Here is an 18,924-nt window from a genome sequence, read left to right on the forward strand (position 1 = left end):
GTATAATCTTCCAAACTCTCGCTGATGGTTAGGTTTGGGGGGTTTCCATTCAAACATATTTTGGCCGAGTCATCTGGCCGATTTATGACTGAAGTAGGATAACCGTAGCCAGAGTAATGGATAAAACGCTCTGGAGGACAGGAAGTTTGTTCAAAGAAAGTAACAGTGATCACAGTATACAAGACAAGTGCTTATGCTTATTTTGTGGCGGTGCGGGCTTCCTTAAAACTAGGTTACAGCCTTTCTTTCACCGTTCAGCAATCCGAGTACTTGTTCAATATGAGCAAAGGTCAGATGCAAATAATAATCTCTTGCCGAAAAATAGGAATCCGAACCTTTACTGGAACTGGATCCACAACCTGCTCGAACCCCAGCTGAGCATTCACAACAAGAGTCGCCCGGCTGGTCCTGAGAAGGAGTTTAAGACCGTCGTGTACACGGGCCAGATATATCGCTCTATTTTGGCTTAGACGTAGATACAGGCCGGTTCAAGCCATGTGTGAAAGGCTCGTGATCTTCCGTGTCACCATTAGTGCAGGATGAATTTACGGTAACCTTATATTTTAGGATGAAATCACATAACCAGTCGCTTTCGTATTCCTCTTGCAACAAGCAAAGTTGATGACGTTGTGGAATTCATCTCGATTGGCTCTACTACCAAATTACGAGCAAGCTGAGACGCGACTTTGGTGAAACCCTCAATGTTCGTTCTCCAGTCTATCCACCTTTGCCGAGGCCCAAATCCTTCGCGCTCTGCTGGAAAAAGGGGTCGACTGTCGCGGGCTTGGCAGCCGGCACAATACTGTCGGCAACACACAGCTGTGGGCGGTTGTTCCACGTCACATCGACGACACGTTTCCATGCGGCCTCTGGCTGGGTAAGTGTCTCGTATGTGTAGAACAACCGGCAGTTCGCAGGCTCCCAGAGAAATTGCAGCGGTACCGTGGCGTTGGACATGGCGAAAGCGTTTTTACCGTTCACAGCGCCTGCGGCTTTGGGGTTTGCGGCGCGCTTTATGGCGTATGCTTTAGCTAGCTCACCAAGATCGCCGTTTTGCAGCTCGGCTTTCTGGTTCTCAGGTGCCAACAGTAGAGCTGAAGTTGCGTCGATTGTTATGTCGTTATATGAAAAGAGCTGAGCACCTTCGACGCCTGCGATCGATTGCATTATCCCAGTCTGGGGGCGACCGCCCATCACCGCAGTCTTCACACCCATCTGGAGGATGAGGAGATATGAAAAGATGGTACAAGTGGATGCACAGGTACCGTCTGTGAGGAGGACGATATTTTCCGGAGTGAAAACACTCGCAGGCGGGTTAGTCCTGGGGCCAGTTCCAGTGAGGTTAAATAGAGGATCTGGTTGATCCATCGGGATCTGCTGGTAAGCCGAAAAGTTGTCGCCGTTCAATACAACAGGACGTAGAACTTGCTCCAAAGAAGTGAAGGCTACGCGGTCCGGTGTGAACACGCCTTTTGGGAGGAGATTGCTGAGAATAGGACTTCCGCGCAGGTTGCCCAGGGCCTTGTTCTCTTCGGGGGTCTTGGGTTTGAAGTCCGCAGGGATAGCAGCAGCGAGCCGCGCGAGAGTATTGACACTGGGTGGAAGGCGCAAATTATTTGCCTGAAAACGACTGACAGTAGGGAAAAGCTACCGAAGAAGTCAGCAGTGCAAATTGGGTGAATCCATAACACTTACTTGGGCGAATAAATCGAATCCGGCAAGAATGAAGCCGCCGCCGTTGGCAGTGACATCGATGACGAGCTTCTTCTTCCCAGCTTTTTGACTGGCGGCCAGGAATTTCTCAACCGTTTGCTGAAAATCATTCAGATATGCAAAGCTGTCTACCGTCTCTGGCGGCGCAAAAGAAGACACAGCTAGTACAGCAACGTCATCGTATCCAGTACCGTTCAAAAAATACCCTGCAGTCGCGTTGATGCCCTTGTCCCGAACTTCAGGGACCGGATAGCCGTCTATGGGCGTGACCATCGGTGACAGCGCCTCCATTGGGCCCTTGGCTCTTGACTGCGTCCTTATGTTCGATGCCTCAGATAGTACGTTCGTGGAGACCATAACAGGATTGCAGAACTTATTGTAGTAGTCCTCGCCGTTCTTTATGTCGGTGAAGTTAGTGCCCGGACGGATAACAGCAACGCTTTCTTCAGAGCGCTCTTCGCCATTTTCATACGTCAGAGTGAGCATCGGGCCTTGAAAAATGGGCGAGGCGGCTAAGATCATAGAGTTCTGCTTGGTTGCGTATGAATTAAACTGGGAATTCCACTGTGAGTCTGGATCTTGAAGACCACTGTACTTGAGGTTCAGGTCTGCAATAACGACGTTGGCATCTTTCCCGTTGATCTTAGTAATGGCTGGTGCGGATGCGTTCTGGCGAAGTTGCTCTGGAGATTGTTAGTAAAAGCATGGTTCGCTACAGACTTCTGACGTACTGAGATGGTACAACTTGGGAACCTCGACCCCGTCGCGAGATATTGAGACCACATCAGTGACGAGACCATTGCGAAAACTGAAGGTTTTGAACATATCGCCCCGGAAGACAAAGTGGCCATCGTGAGCCGATGAGATCAGGTCGAGAATGTCCAATTGGAAGTCATATTCGCTCTGGTACTTGTTGCTGGCTACCTTATCTCCAATGGATTGGAAACCGCCTTCAATGTCGACTGCTGGAAGTTTGTACGAAGCCGGGGGGTTTTTGAGAAAAGGAAGTGTGCTTTGAAGTTGCACATACGTCTTCAAGCTTTTGAGCAGTTCTTTGGCAGGGTCGGGCTTATTTGGAACAGATTGCAAGCAGTCGAAGGCAAGCTTTGCTGGCACTCTTGGGAGGGCTGTTCATGAGTATCAGCAATGACCTCAGTACAATGTGAGGCACCAACCCCCTTTCCTGAGCGTAGCGATCTTGAAGAAATAGGGACAGGAGTGTCTGTAAATTGACGTACCTTTCGGCTTGTCTTGTAGAAACTTGTTCACCGCCGGCTGCACCATTGCACATGCGCCCTCAGGGGCGCTGCTGGCCACGAAAGCCTTCCCCGAGTCTTCGATCGCGATTGTATCATCGTTCAAAAAGCTGAAAGTGCGTCGGGGTAGAAGGCCCGCAATCGCCAGAAAGGCGTAAGCAAGCGTCCACCAGAACCAGATAGCGGTCCTCATGTTGAAAGCGCATGTATCGATCCACACGTTGTGTCCTTGCTAAGGTATCATACGTTGCACAAGCCGTCTGTACTTTCGAAATGGAGGAAAATTCGTCGTGGTCACAGTAAAAGCCAGCGAGGTGGGAATGATGTTACAAAAATGCGCCATGGCAGAGACTTCGGGTCACGACTCAAATTGGTATGGTTTTCCGAGAGCGCCGTAAAGAGCGCCCTAGAGTAACGTTTAACTTGGCGTTCTCATCTTGAAACGCTGCTATTGAAACTAAAGTATGGACAAACACCAGCTTAAATTGGCTTCATCCCATCTTCTGCGCCCGCACCTAAGCCAGGATGTCCTTATTGCATAAGGAAAGCTTAACCACATCAAGATTAAAGTAGACTGTACGTAAATACCTACTCATTAGACTACAGGGAACACAGACGTGACTGAAAATCAAGCAGCAAACAATCGAGTGGAAGAGGACATGACACGCCTAATGGTTACGAGCTAGGCAACAACACGAACGTGGATCAAACAGCACAGAATAAAGAAACAACGAGTGAGTATGAAGAGTCTGCGAAGTTCAATGAAATGGCGAGTCGACGCAGCAATGCGCTGAAGCAATGCGCTGGGTTGCGGCTCAACGCAACTTTATCTTCCCTGAAACCGCTCTGCCACGCACTCCGCTCCATCCACCAGCCGCCCAATCAGGACAGAGACTACTCTGAAGCATTGATTAGTAGGAACCCCGGAAGCCACGAGTAACAAGATTGCCTCGCAACTTTTTTGTAGGTACGATCTTGGTCTGGGATCTTATGCGGGTCGCCAGATTCATGATGGCTGGACATCGGCAAGTTGCGACTACTCATACAACCAATCCATGGGAGCAGCTGAGTAAGCGGGATCACTTCAACCACGGCTCGGAACACTTTTCAAATACAGATTGTCATTGGCACACTAGAAATTAACGTGCGGTTAGAAGATGCATGGGAAGAAATGGCATCTGAAGTCTTAGTGAAAGTTGAAGCGAATTTCCCCAGTTCATTAGACCGCTGTTCATTTCGCTGAAGTACGAGGTCTGGTTGATTTTCCCGGCTGGTTTTCACTTTCATTTCTCTTCTCCGCCTCTTTCCCCTTGGAAGATATTTTCGTTGTTAAGGCTATGCCCTTCACCTTTGTAGGCGTTACCTTATTCTTCTTCTTGATCTTCTTGGTTCCTTCAGCCACCGGATTTTCTGTAACAGTAGACAGATTGGTGTCTGGGAGAGCTTGAGACTTAGCTTTCCCCTTACAGTCGACACTCTCCTTTTCCGTTTTCTTGTGCGACTTCTTCGGTTTCCCTTTTGCAACCAGGTCCTCTCCACCGTCCATATTCTTCTTTGTCTTCTTCTTCTTCTTGTGGGGCTCAGCTCCGGGCTCATTAGGGGTTGGGACGTTCAGTCCTTGTGTTGACGATTCGGGTATTACCTCGGTGGCTCCTGCTGCTTTGGCCTTGGACAATTTCGTTAAAGTCGGTTTAACATCTTCCTTTCTTTGGGCACTAGATTGATTCGATGGGGGCGTAATGGGTTTGACCAGTGATGATTGAGCCTCCAGAGCCGTCGGAGATGATAAAGCTTGCTTGACAGTATCCTTCGTCTTGGGTACCTTCGCAGGATTGACCAGCTTTGCTACTTCTTCCCTGTCGGAGAACTTGGGTGGATCCGCTTCCGCTGCTGCCTTCGGAGAAACCGCTCCTAGAGAAACCGGAGCCTCCAACCTATTCTTATTGGTCTTCAAAGCTTTGAGCTTTTTGTCGAAGTCCTTGGTGATGATTGTTTCGGTAGATGGAATCGCCAGTCTGAGATCACAACACTCGGATTCGATTTCAGTAAAATGCGTGGAGATCGAAGGAATTCCAACCGTGCCTTGAACCACCAGAAGGGAGAAGATTACCAGGATGACCAAAAACAACTGGGAGGATATGCCAGCGCAAATCAAAAACCCGCAGAGAAATATTTCGACAGAGCGAGACTTAGGATTTTCGTTGCCGAGAAACCCATAGGCCGCTGACGTGATAGCCCACTTTGGTAAAGCTGCCTACTAATCAGGAAGTCTTTCAGGTATGAGGCTTTTGGACAGGTGAACCCGTACGTATGTTCCTATCAACATCCCTCCAGGTATGCTTGGAGCATTTGACACCCCCGAAAACATCCTTCCAGGTGTCCTGTTGATCTTGTGGAAATATCTCATACGGTGGAAACGTTTGAGCGATCTCGATTGTTGGATGTACTGCCAGGATTCGATCAATAGGTCGATTTCCAAAAATGCCCTTGAGAACGGGCTCCTCAATTTCCTGGTAGGCTGTTCGTCCATGTGGATTGAAGCGGGTTGGCGGGGGCTGCGTCAGTACAGTAGCGACATCTCCTTGTGATATACGCCACGAGAAGATGAGTGAGGCGCCCCTGATGTATCTCCCCCATTCTTTGGTTGACTTCTGACTTTTGAGACAGGCAGGATTTTGCGGATCCATCAAAGGTCCCATAGCAATTCGCAAAGTCTGCATTCCGTGTTCTCGCGCGTAAGAATCAACCAGGGTGTACTTTTGACCTAAACCTGTCCAAAGAACCTGCTTATCCAGCATCCAGACCGGCCCGTGAAACTGGTCAAGTATGCCACAAGCCTCTTGAAGGGTGAGATATTGAGGCCAGACTGTACAAATGAGTGACTGGAGGTCCAAGGTCTCGCGATCTGGCCAGTTCCTTGGCCAGTATAACAAAGCTGTCGAGGAGAATGATTCCATAATCAATGGGACTAACCTCGAGTCTGGATCGAGCAGGTATGTGGCTCTGTGAGAGTTGAAAAGCGCACGGCAGGTCAGAGGGTGAGGGACGTCCTCGGAGAGTGTTTATACTCCGTCACATGCCGGCTTGTACTTCGAGCCCAATTGATCTGGAGACCTAAACCCAAAAAGCAAGAAATCAGCCGATATTGGCTTCCTCATGCTAGCTGGAATTCAGGAGGGGCTCCGCATGAACATCGTGCGGGGTCCGAGGGAAGCTGTAAATAGGTCTCCCACAATTCGCTAATGAGGCTGTTAATTCAATCATTTACGCCTCAGCGACATGGATAACAATAGTAAAGAAACCAGTAAATCAGGGATCAGAAAATAGAAGCAGTGGACTTCATTCACGCTATATCATATCCTCCCTTCAAAAAGTATGAGAGCTCTCGTCAGGGGGGTGTTGGGCTAAGGTGAAGGTGTGATTAACTGGGAAACGTCAACGGCTGGCCTCAATGGTGGATTGAGTAGTGGCTTCGCATTGCCACGCAAGATTCTATCTATCCATTGGCTAGGTAGTTGGGCGCACCAATAATCGTTTCCTCAATACTTACCCTCTTCCATTTTGAAGTTCGCTGCAGGGTGGGTGCGGCGGTACCATAGGCGTAAACCCCTGCCCGTTATCAATGCTCGCTACTGGAGCCTTGAGGAACGAGACACCTCTGTCTGTTATGGCGTGCAAACGTTGGGATTCAACACGGCGCTTTGTCTTTCTTGGATGTTTGTGGCAATCTAAATGCAGAACTGGAATACTTGAATGCGGCTAGACCAGAAGAGGGTGCTACTCCGTGTCTTGACGGGGCGGGCCAAGGAAGGAATGAAACCCGCAGTATTGGCGTCTGTTGGTGCTCGCCAGTAATCAATCACGCAGCTTAAATATCGATCGACCACACACACAGCCAAGTTGCTTGGATCTTCAGGAGTGTTGGTAGCGTGACGGCGGGCGAGGCACGCTTCGGGGGCCAGAACTTGTTAAGCAGACGATTCTTGGGCAGCTGCAGCCGACATCATTCAAGCAGCTCCCGCGTCAAAAATAGCAACCTACAGCTACAACATCATCAGAATCCTTGGCTGCTGGCCTGTTTTCAGGAACGCCTCTGTACAACGATGTCTCCGCACAGATTACTTACGAGCCCCGCGCTGGAAAAATTGGCGAAGATAGCCCGAATTGTTGCATCGCTCTCCAACCCAAACGCAGCTTCGAAGCAAAAGCTGGAGAAATGACGTACGTTAGCGAGCTGAAGAGAACCATCAAAAATCGAATCCGATACTTGGAAAATGTCTTAGGTAGGTCTGAAACCTACCTTCGCTGATGTTACTTTCCGCACGAATGCATCTGTTGAAGCAACTTCAGTACCTCAAACTCAATATCGAAACCCCGACGTGATGGGAAAGCTCAGCCCCACAAATTCAGCGCTATCGAGTAACAGCTCTTTGACTAGCTTGCGCGGTTCTGTTCTCAAGGAAATCGACCACGACACAGCGCGTACCGCAATGGTAACCCAACCGAAAGGAGAATTGTCGCCGTCCGGTCCGTCCGATCTGAAACAGAGATATGTCGTCTCAGCTCCCGCGATATGTACTTGTCACTCAGAGAGCAAGTATTACGTTCTGTGGCCAGCAACGGATGGTCTTGATAAGTACCTGAACGAGCGGACATACGAAAAGTTCGTCTCGATCTGTGGCGGCTCCTCACATGTTGATGTGTTCGAATCAAGGGACCTCGGTGTCATAAAATGGCGAGTACGGGTTACGAAGGAAGAGGCTGAACAAGTCTCTAATTGGCCAGAGGTATGGAATATTGCTTGAAGTCAAGATGGCTAGTGCTAAGTTTCACGAGATTCTTTCGCCCGTGGGAACCCCGCAGGAATGCCCTGCGCGCAACGAAGGTGTGTACATCTACCCAATGCAAGACTCCAAGAATGATTGTAACATTGATGCCAGGCTCTTGCAAGCCTAGTCCGGAACAGTACATCGCATGGGGAACAGAAGAGTGCTGGAATGATAATGATGTGGCCATGCGGGGGGCCAGAAACCTCCTCGACGTTTTAGGCCACTGCTCGCGTATGGAGGCTACACATCACCGTAAAACTTCAGGCCATCCATCAGGAGATTTGTACTGGCAGATAACCATCCTGGATGAACAGATTGATGCAGTGGAAAGCATCCCAGAAGTACGTGCTCTCGACTTCCTATCTGCGGTCCAACCACGTGTAATGTCTAACCATGAGCAGATTCGTGAAGTAGAGCTCGCAAACTCAGGTTTCGATCCTCATTACGATGTTGGAAGACCTATACCTAACAGGGAGAAAAGGGCGATGAAACCATCCAAGCCTAGATGGATGCCTAGGGATATGGACTTAGTCGGCGCGGGGATGGCCGGCTGCTTTAGATTTAACTAACATGACAGGCAAAAGGAATCAAGACATATCCACTGCATGTGAGTTCTAAGTTTCGCCTGAAGTGTCGTGCATTCTGATGGTTTTTGCAAGGGTATCCAAGGAATGTCATGTGGACATTGAAGGTACGGCTGAGGAACGAAATTGATGATCCACGCGCAAACTATTTTCAGGGAAGACGTCTTGGTCTCTGAGAGAATTCCGATGTGCCACCTTTATTTTTTGTTAATTGTCAGGTTTCAATTGAACGAACGGCACACCTGATCAAAGTCTGAAGCGCAAACCGTCGAAAGTACTGGAAGAGGAATCAAAGCATTCCCAGTGCTGCGGCAAGATGGACCAGAACCGACGGAGATCCTCCGAGCAAGGATAGCTTGAGGTCGACGCAGGTGCGGGCTGTTGGACCCCCCTCAGATCGGTTGCATTCGTTGAGCAGACCGAGGTGGTCGGGTGTTGGTAAGCCGTTCTAGATTGTTGCTTGGTGTGTGACAAACAACTGCGGAAGCAATCACGGTTGTGGAAGTGGGGGCAAGCAGAAATACCGCGCAGGAAGCAGCGATCGATCAGGAGAATGCCCCGAAAGTTGACAGGCGGTGAACATCGGCTGTTGGTGCTCAGGGGCCGACATTCACAAACCGACATGAAGGAAACCTGCATCGCATGGTCTCGGCTGCCCATGTTGGTGCGGAGAGGAGGTGTTGGGGGCTAGAATGCAGCGGGGCTATCGGAGGGCCAAAAGGGTCAGCGGCTACAACCAACGACACGACTGTTCCCCGCGATATTAATATTTTTTGAAACTACCACCTCTTTGTTCTCATGAACTCACTGTCTTCGCCAAGCACATCGCAGCCGGAAGAGCCTTTTCGCACGTCTGGGGGCGGCGGATCATTCTCCTGCAGTGAGGGCAGATGGCTGCCCTGACCCGCTCACAGTTGAGCGTGCGTCTTCAGTTCTTGTCTCGTCTTTGACACAGTATCACGTCACTTTCTTGCCACTTCCACACCGCCCGGTATTCTTACAACGTCGATTGAGATACGCCGGCAAAGCTCTCAGCAATGAATCTTATCGAAAACCTGAAGAGGAGGATCAGAGACTGTGTTCGGTATTTGAAAAAGGCTGTGGGTGAGTGTTGAACGGCACGGTGTTCTTCATCGAACATGACTGAAATATGATACAGTTACAGCGAAAGGGAAAAGTGGCGATTCAACTCCTACCAATACGTGCAGCATCACAACCTCCTCATCGTCGGGGAGCATCTACAGTGATAAGATTGGACATACAAACACCAGTCAAAGTCTGCTGGAATCTGCACCCTCTTTGCCATCTGCAGACTCGAGAAGTGCATCTCCTCTTTCCCTAATTGAGCTTTATATCGCGAAAGTCTGGAGATGTACATGCGATGATCGTCGGTGGTACAGTATATGGCCAGCAGGCGACGGCCGCGACGTTCAAATGAACGAACGGGCGTACGAAAAGCTCCTTGTAATGACTGGAGATGCATCGGGAATTCAAGCATGTGAAACGAGGGACTTGGGACTACTCTTCTGGCGTGCCCATCTCACCAAGGACGAGTTCTACGAAGCCCTCACCTGGCCAGAGGTATTGTTGAAAAGCTCGCACTGAAGATACATGTAATAACCTTGATTTAGAATGTAAGCGGTTCTCTGCTTGATCGATGCCAAGTACATGACCGCTTGCAAAGTATGGTAGTTACTCCTGAAATAATTCTTTGGGCAACTGATGTCCAACACTTCAAATCCAGTCCCGGAGCCTAAAGACCCAACAAGAAAGCAGTATATTGTTTGGGGTACAGACGACTGCTGGAATAACCATGAAATTGCCAGTCGTGGCTCGGAAAACCTGCTCGCAATTACTGGTTCCAACTCTCTCATTGAGCCCTCATACCGTACCGAACTTCCGTTCGGGATCATCTATTGGCGCGTTGAGCTTCGTGAAGATGAGATTTCAAAGGTACAGGGCTTACTAGAGGTACTAATTCTAAACCTGTTTGTCTAGGGATGTGTTGAACTCGCAACGAATAGGTCCGTTTGGTAGAACGCCCAAACTGGTTTTCCGACTATCCTGGCGACGAAATTGGCATCCCTTTGCCGCGGAGACTTAGACGACCACTGAGAACTTAGATTGTGGGCATAGAAATGGAAGGATGTGAGGCAATCATTGCACATAACTTGCTAGGTTAGAGCATACGTACTGGGGAATTGATGACCAAATCCCATCCGAGTTCAACTGAGTAGTCCGCCAGCCTGTTCCCGTTTAAAGGTCTAATCCGGATCTGTAACTATGATTTGTGTCTTGGTGTAATCAGTAGGACGCAAGCCCTTCTAAGCTAAGCCACCAGGAACAAGCTCTGCAGCTGCATCTTTCATTCTGTTTACAAAGAGACTGTTTCCCCGTGAATACCAAGAGGGTAAGGCAATGATACATCGCATCCTTTCACGGGAGTTCCAGGGAAAATGCATAAATACCGGAGCGCCAGCATGTACAACATCTAATTTTACCAGATCATGCAGAATAACGTACCAATTACCTTGGCCTCGTGTTCATACATTGAAAATGTGACCCAGCCAAATTCCATGATTCCCGCCCCCGCATACCATGCACTGAACTATTTTGGTAGCAGTCATACCAACAGCAGTAAGCCACTCGTGATGCCAAAATCGGGGGCGAGTGTTGCCTCGAAAACCACAACGCCCCCACGGAGCATTTGCTCGTTTTCGAAAATGGCACGAGTATTGGCAGGTTACGAGCGTCTTGGGCTTCAGCTAGTTTCAAAATCATGAAATGGTCAAGTGGCCAACACGGGGGCCGAAGTTGTTGGACAGACTTGATGGCATTTGGTATTTTATAAGAACTCGACGAAGTTCATTCCGTCAAAAAATCAAATATAGAGCCAAACGTTGCGAACGCCCTCTTGATACCCTGTTGCAAGTTGCTTCTTCTACAAAATTCAACTCGTTTATAACCACTACCACTACCATTACTTCTTAGGCTTGTACCAAAATGTGGCAAGGTCAAGGCCGAAGACTCATTTTCTACTTCCTGGTATTGACTCTCAGTGCGATCGTCGTCAGGTCACAAGAATGCCCCGATGGACAGTACTGGTGTCAGGATCGCTGCGGTACAGACAGGGACACATTTTGCGAAACCCCCAGCTCAAAGCACAATCTCTGCGGTCCAGGTACGCAATGTTTCCTATACTCAAACATATAACCGTGTCCAACCAAAGCTGTTACAGGGACAATTTGCTGTGGGTTTGGTTGTTGTCCTGACAGTACCTTCACCTGCAACGCCGACTTCAGCTGCACTGGGCCCGATGGTCAGATCATCCCGCCCGTGCCAAATCCCGATGAATCCGGCGACCCATACCCTACAACATCGGGACTTTCCTCACACGGCGGTGCGTCCACTACTGATGTAGATGAGCCAACGCATTCTCCAGCCCAACCAATCGACACCACTGACGCCAGCTCCTACCCTTCGGGAGTGCAGCCAAGCACTATGACAACTATCTACTCAGGTTCTCCTCCGAAATCGACTATTGTATCTACGGTGAACAACGTGACATCCAATACCAATCACCCGGACCATGGCAGTGAAACACCCTCATCACCAGGCACAAACTACGAAAGTATCACTGGGACCACGGAAATCCCACCCAATTCCCTGACGTCTACAGGTCTGCCTGATATCACTTCAAAAGCCGGGCCTGTCATCATCATTGGAACAGAGACTGTGACTGTTACCGAGCTAACCTCGCCAACGACTCTCACCACCATTGGTCACACCTTCACTATTGCACCGGCCGCAGAGGGAGATCACACGATGTCATACCCAACTTTTGTGGTGATTGGATCCAAAACCGCCACCTTACCCTCAGTCTCAGAAGCAACTACATTAGTCACTTTGGACTCAACCTTTACTCTCTTGCCGCCAATGTCTACGAGCCTCACTCCCACACCAACATCCCCTCCTGATGGGACCTCAGCTCCAGGGTCGCCAACTCTTGCACCGACAGGACCGCAACCGACAAGTTCAACGCCATCCGAGACTACAAGCATCTCCACCAAGTCGCTATCGCCATCACTGACATCCTTGTCACCGACAAATTCCGTATTGAGTTCAACGGGATCTATCGTGGCCATTATAGGGCCGAACCATCACTTTGGTATCTGGAGATCCCCCAACCATCACAATAGTCGAGTCATCCGAAGGACCATCCTCTACTGGAACATCCTCTACTGCAGATTTCGCCACCTTCACCACATGGCCACCCAAAGCTCTGATAACGCCCGTTGAAATTAGTGTGAACAAGCCAGAGCCCTCGGAAGATGACGAGAGCGCTGTCATTCCTTGTAGCCTATGGTTTTTCTCGGTAAGTTCCGCCACCTGGCATTTATCCTCCGTGAGATCAAAACGCCTTCTACATAAACTGGCTGGGAACATAATACTAATGTGAGCTTGGCGATAGACATCTACGTCTTGATCAGATTATCAAGCTTCCCCAATCAATATCGATTCAAGGCGAGTTGCCTCCGTGGCCGAAGTTCACGTAAGTCCAGAAACCGCCTTTCTCAGTCATATTTCATGATCTGAATTTCATGTTCTGATTACTAGCGTTGGAAACGATCGTGTTCTTACGTTTCCTTCCGAGCCCGAGCCTACCAAGTGTGAGACCAAGACAGCATCACTCTGCGCCACAACCACCCCTGCGATTGTATCGAGTATAATCGGAGGCCTGGCAACCATTGAAACTGGGGCACCTGCTTCTACATGCGCGGAGATGCGTGGTTGTGTGGTTGCGGACTCGACTCATGAAGCGACACTTACGACGACAGCCACATGCGAAACTGCAACTGTTAGCGACATCATCGTTACCTGCAGTGGTGGTGGAGCAACGGCCTGCTCCACGAGGACCAGAAACTCCAGAGCGGGATGCGATGTTACGGTAACTACAACGACTGTCTCGTGCACACCCGCACCGAGCGGAAGCAACAAGCGCCAGGCAGGTGAAGGTGATGTGCCCAACTGTCCAATGACTTACGAATACATCGTCTGGCCTCGGGATGGGAGCCGAAATGATGAGACTTCCGCAGTTTACGCCGAAATGCAGAAAATGCTCCCTGATGGCGGCAAAATCGAGGTATCAGCTGTGAAAGATCTGAGGGTCAACTTTTGGCGAGTACGTCTGGATCTAGACCAAGCTGAAAGTGTGAGGACGATGCCAAATGTGAGTGAAGAATCACGGAATTGCTTTGTGCATCACTAATTAATATTTCAGGTTGCGTCTGTCTACCGTCCTTGTGAATCAGATTGCTCCGACCCAACGTTGCAGGATTCGAAGATATCATGGCGATACCAGAATCAGTATCTCGATGAACAACTTGATTTGGAGGATCACCAAGCGCAGATGTCATACATCTCAGCTAACGGGGGATCTCAAGACGAGCGATACAATGGACGTTACTATTTCGACGTCAGTGCTGGAGAAGACGTCCCAGTGTACATCGTGGACACTGGAGCAACGATGGATCACATTGTGAGTTTCAATTATCTCTAGTTCATCCGTCTGGTGCACAGCTTATGCTGACTTTGTGGTAAAGGAGTTCAATCTCCGGAACAAGATAGCCTCCAAAACCGAGTTCATTTTCGTCGGCGAGGATTTTGATGGTCAGCAGCACCGAGACGATTCCAATATACCAAAGGGCGGCAGATGTCCTCCAGTTGGCAAGTGTAAACCGCATGGCACTTCCATGTTGAGCATTGTTGCCGGCGCAAATATAGGGATTGCGAAGAAGGCAAAACCGATTATGGTTCGTGTCCCGCGCCGTGAAAAGCAGGGCGGTGGAGCAACACCCGAAGATTGGATAGATGCCATGTCTGCGGTTGCTGGTGTATTCGCTGACAAAACTACAACGACAAGAGCCATTCTTTGCATGGCACAGGGCCACAGGTTTGATGATTTCAAGAGTGACTGGGAGAAGACAAACAAGAAGGAAGGGCAGGACAACGAGAAGCTAATATCAGAAGCGTGGATTATATTTAGGAAGTCCATGCATGGTATTCTGACTGGTCTCATTGAAAAAGGTATTTTTGTAGTTACCGGTGCAGGAAACGGCGCAGCTGTAAGTTCATCCAATACTTGGAGATCTAGGGCCAACGATGTGAAAATGCAGATAAACACCTTGCCTGCCACCTTCTCATCTGAACTGACAAAAGACTTCGACCTGTCCATACCGGAGCTACTAGTCGTGGGGGCCGCCCACCCTGACAAAGGAAATCGATGGTGGATGTCCGGACAGCCACCAAATACGGCAGATGCGATACCACACATATATGCGCCAGGCGCGAACCTTTTGGTTGCGAACGGGAACAGAGACGAATGGCCAGAGACTTCTCAGTCTGAGGGTACGAATGCGGAAAAGAGACAGAATGGAAACAAATAGAGCCACTACAAGTTCTCCCAGGGGACCTCGGATGGTGAGTACAAATCTGAGCGAAGGTGATCGACTGGATGGCTGACATCACACCTACAGCAACTGCGTACACAGCCGGACTTGCAGCCTACTTCCTCAAATTGCATCAGCTTGGACGCCTAGGTCCTGACAAGAAGGGGAACCAGCCTGATATGAGTCCAGCTGGGTTGAAGAGCTACATCATTAACAACGGCTGGGTGCGACAAAACAAGGACAACACCGGAGTCTTGGGAATCTGGAACGGCGCGACTATTGAGAGTCTGGAGCGCGAAGGCTTTTTTCCCTACATTGCAGGCACCACCAACATATTCCGACTTCGGCGACAAGAAGGCGCGGCCTTGACTGGTCAATGTATTTCTGGCACTTCTCCAACAGCTTCTGCAGGCTCAACGCGCAATCCATCAGCAACAGCAACACCCACAGGCAGCGGCACAGTGGCACCCACTGTCATTCCAACGACATTCGTCTGCACCGAGGAGACTGCTGACAAGTGCGCTCCCGGCGTCGTTTGTAGTAAGCCTAAGGTGAACGGCTGCGTCGATGGCAAGTGCGTCTGTGTTCTTCCCAATCTGCCAGCACCCACCAGTTTTGTCTGCACCGAGAGGACAGTCGACAAGTGTTCCCCTGGAGTCGTCTGCAGTGCACCTCAGATTAACGGTTGCGTCGACGGGAAGTGTGTCTGCGTCTTACCCGACCTGCCTTCCAAGACTACGGCTGTGCAGACCACTCTATCTACTGTCACGTCAAAATCGCCCGATCCCGTGCCGACTACCACAGAGACGCTGAAGACGCCAGTTGCGCTTGGCGAGCGCAAGTGCCACGACGCGAGCATCTACACCGGTCAGTTTGACATACAAGAACACTCAGTATTTCTTGCTGCAAAGAGTGCCTGTTCGACATGTGTTTTAGGTAAAGCGTCGATGTCCGCAGATTCACTGACCAGAAATGGATATCCTACCAAGGGTGGTATTAGGTATGAGATGGAGATTAGCTGGAGATCAGATTGCGTATCAACCGTCAAGACTATCGATTGTGGAGACCCTTTAGGCGAGAAGCCCAAGGTTCACACAACCCCCTGTGAGAACTTGTTTGTGGAGAACTGGAAGAGCTGTGAGTAGAACGAAAGTCAGTACTGGTCTGGTATTTCACGACTAACAACGTGTTCAGGTACGGGCGATGAGGGCCGGGGTGGGTACATTGACGTTGGGTGCTTGCGATATAACTTTACGCCAATGTAACTGGACTCAATCAAGAAATTGGACCATGAAGGATAGACAGGAAATGTACTACACTGTCTTGGTCATTTCCACAACTATTGGGTAGATGTGCGATAACGAGCGTCTGTTGGCGGGCAAGCCGGGAAAAGAGGTTGCGGGGAGGGACGGAGAGACTCCGGTCCCCTATCTGTAGTTGGCCGGTGCCACTGTGGAAATTTCAAGGTACATTAGTGTTTTGGGAATGTTTTGTGAAGAGAGTCCTCGTTTCAGCTTTCGCCTACTTAGACGCAGTCATGTACGGATATTCAACGGGTGAGTAGTGAGAAGATTGTAGCTCTGCGTGGCGGCACCGGGCTACGCGGGATCATGCGGGGTGGCCCGATGGACCCGACATGCGTCAACCACGGACATCGTCAGATCGACAGTCCCGATGGTCCCGGGCACTCCGGTCTCGCCGGCACGTATCCGTAATTAGGTATTTCTCCAAGAGCAGCTCGTTATGTCTTGTGCACGACAACTGCACCCTGTCAACCGTATGACTATGGGGTACTGACCGATGTACATCTTACTCTTTTTGAACATTGCCGTCAATTTAGCTCTCTTCATCCTGGCTCCTTATGCAAGGACAAGAAGAGAAGACCATGGCAGCACTTCGTGCGTTCAAGGATGATAGACACGAGCCCGAGGAACACCTCAAAGTGATCAAGAGGGCCTTCGACATGGAAAAGGCCGCACGGGTGGATCAGGAATTTTCAGCATGGGTAGCCGTCTTCCGCCAGCCCAACCTTCGGAGAACCGTGATCGCCACTGTCGCATTCTACTGACAACAGTGAGCCGGCGTGACCTTTGTCTCCGGACACTTGCCATAAACCACCGTCTGTTCCCGCGACACGAAATCCATCTGTCTAAGGCTGATACCGCAACTCTCAGTTATTGATTCTCGCTCACTGGTGTCGATAATGCGCTAGCCACTACCCGGGGAGCTTACGCCGTGATGAGAGGTTTGAGGAGATGTTTCAAGAAAGAAACTCTGCACGTCACTTTTCTAAATATTGGAGTGATGTAGGTAGCTCTGTTAGGTGAAATCAATCATTCAAAGAGAGACTAGGTAGTTGTCTTATCTTAAAGTTTAGATGTCCAACAACGCATGCCTCCATCAGCATTGAAAAGTGATGCAAGTTCACTAATATTGAATTGGTCACCATGAAATGACAGAAATGCATGTTGTAATAGAAACGGTTCAGGCATCACAAGAGAAGGTCTGAAGTGAATTGATCTTGACAAGAGAATATCGGCTGATCAGCCCGATCTATTCAAAGTATTCTCTGGTATTGCTATTTGAATTATGAAAATTGACACATACAACGTAACAGTCTCAGCAATTCATTTGAGCGGCAGTAATGTTTGGTGTTGGTGTTTCAACGCTCCACGACGCGATCCAAGAGAGTCTGGTAGGTTTTACCGTTTTCAACACTCTTGTCTGAGAAGGTACCCTTATCCAACTTATACCTCATTGGAACTCCAAGCCAAGGGCTTTGCGACCAGTATCAATTCAGTACAAGAAGGTAAGGAAGCTCAACATCCGATGTATGGTTTTTGAAGAGCTGTGATGTGTCTCGGCTAATTATTGTCAGCTTTTTCGGCTTAGATTTGATGTAGTTGCCATATTTGGGCAGAGAATTTGTGGCGTTGCTTCCATTTTTGGAGCGGTTTTGTTGTGCCACATAATAGCCGCATGCGTCGATTTCAAGCTCGCAGTTGATTATTTTGTTTGAAAAAGCGGTGATGTTCTCCTTACGGGTTGCAACTGCGTTTTTATTAGCACCTAGGCTAGACGGAACCCATCTGCTAAAGGAAGAACTCACCGAGAGACTCAGAGTCGCACTATGGGTTCATTTGTTGTGCGATCGATAGCGACAATTCTTTCGAATGTGTCGCTTACAGTTGTCTTCTCTCGTGAAAGTCTCGCCGCAGCCGCGATTAGGGCACCGGGGGCGTTGATGTCGGGGCAGCGGTTCATGCTTGAGGCGATGCTTGGTCAGATCCTTGGGTAAATCGGTGGAATACCCGCAGCCAGGGTTTTGGCATTTGTTTTTGCGAATTGGTCGCGTTTCTGTTGGCGACTGGTTGTTTGACGTCGCTGGATCTGTTGATTCGGGAGTCGAGGTCGCGAGTGGCGCGACTGGGGAATTTATAGCGAAATGGTCGCGTCCCGAAGCTGATTGTGGGTGGCTTATTGCGAAATAGTCGCTTTCCGAAGCTGAAGGTCGTGTTGGTTGAAGTAGATATTGGAAATCGGCTTCCGAGACTTCGTTGGTTGGGTCAAGGCCGAAATCATCTTCCGAGTTGAGATAGGTATCCAAACTCCATTGAAAGAGTGGCGATGTAAGATCGAGATGAGGGAATCCATGCAAGAAGTGAGAAGAGGCTTGGTCGCGGGAAGCTCCGTCTGTACTTGAAGGGACATGTGGTTGTTGGCAGAGAGTTGGAGGTACGGTTTGGCAGGTGTTGTCGTTAAAGTTGATGAAGTCTTGTTGGGTGACAAACGCACACCAACTTGGTGGGTCGATTGGAAGGGTTCAAAGGGCCGCCGCTTGAGGGGTACGGCGACCCTTCTGAAAAGTGGATAAAAGTGCACCGAGGAATCCCCAGATGCTAGAGTCGCCGAAGAGGCTCGCAAGCCTCTCGAGATCTTTGTAGTTCGTGTTCAGTAATAGGAGAGGAAGTGGGTGGAGGTGAGGAAACAGAACATCTCAAGTTTAGTTTGCTAAGGCCTCGCTGATAAATACCCAAACCTGGCACTCCGGCAACGCTGCTGTAGACTATCACTCGCGATCAAAAAAAGGTCG

The 18,924-nt window shown here is 49.6% G+C and overlaps 5 protein-coding genes across 5 annotated transcripts; 3 read left to right on the plus strand and 2 right to left on the minus strand.

Moving 5' to 3' along the window:
• Positions 1–717: 717 nt before the first annotated feature.
• On the minus strand, positions 718–3,162 carry ustP-7 (Peptidase S41 family protein ustP; the record flags this gene model as incomplete). The annotated part of the gene is made up of 4 exons (XM_037322642.1): positions 718–1,647; positions 1,696–2,396; positions 2,445–2,840; positions 2,952–3,162. 4 exons carry the CDS (start codon positions 3,160–3,162, stop codon positions 718–720), a joined length of 2,238 nt encoding a protein of 745 aa, XP_037180138.1.
• Positions 3,163–4,200: 1,038 nt separating this feature from the next.
• On the minus strand, positions 4,201–6,529 carry CGCA056_v007394 (uncharacterized protein; the record flags this gene model as incomplete). Its single annotated transcript, XM_037322643.1, has 3 exons — positions 4,201–5,219; positions 5,278–5,835; positions 6,520–6,529. 3 exons carry the CDS (start codon positions 6,527–6,529, stop codon positions 4,201–4,203), a joined length of 1,587 nt encoding a protein of 528 aa, XP_037180143.1.
• Positions 6,530–7,781: 1,252 nt separating this feature from the next.
• Positions 7,782–8,367, plus strand: CGCA056_v007395 (uncharacterized protein; the record flags this gene model as incomplete). The annotated part of the gene is made up of 3 exons (XM_037322644.1): positions 7,782–7,854; positions 7,910–8,139; positions 8,200–8,367. 3 exons carry the CDS (start codon positions 7,782–7,784, stop codon positions 8,365–8,367), a joined length of 471 nt encoding a protein of 156 aa, XP_037180144.1.
• A 1,449-nt stretch (positions 8,368–9,816) lies between these two features.
• Positions 9,817–10,505, plus strand: CGCA056_v007396 (uncharacterized protein; the record flags this gene model as incomplete). The annotated part of the gene is made up of 4 exons (XM_037322645.1): positions 9,817–9,963; positions 10,014–10,065; positions 10,127–10,353; positions 10,407–10,505. 4 exons carry the CDS (start codon positions 9,817–9,819, stop codon positions 10,503–10,505), a joined length of 525 nt encoding a protein of 174 aa, XP_037180141.1.
• Positions 10,506–13,489: 2,984 nt separating this feature from the next.
• On the plus strand, positions 13,490–16,096 carry isp6 (Sexual differentiation process putative subtilase-type proteinase isp6; the record flags this gene model as incomplete). Its single annotated transcript, XM_037322646.1, has 6 exons — positions 13,490–13,612; positions 13,664–13,921; positions 13,986–14,507; positions 14,829–14,862; positions 14,919–15,968; positions 16,026–16,096. 6 exons carry the CDS (start codon positions 13,490–13,492, stop codon positions 16,094–16,096), a joined length of 2,058 nt encoding a protein of 685 aa, XP_037180142.1.
• Positions 16,097–18,924: the final 2,828 nt, after the last annotated feature.

Source organism: Colletotrichum aenigma (assembly GCF_013390185.1).
Source record: "Colletotrichum aenigma strain Cg56 chromosome Unknown KSG_Cg56_contig04, whole genome shotgun sequence".
In the NCBI taxonomy this organism is placed as follows: domain Eukaryota; kingdom Fungi; phylum Ascomycota; class Sordariomycetes; order Glomerellales; family Glomerellaceae; genus Colletotrichum; species Colletotrichum aenigma.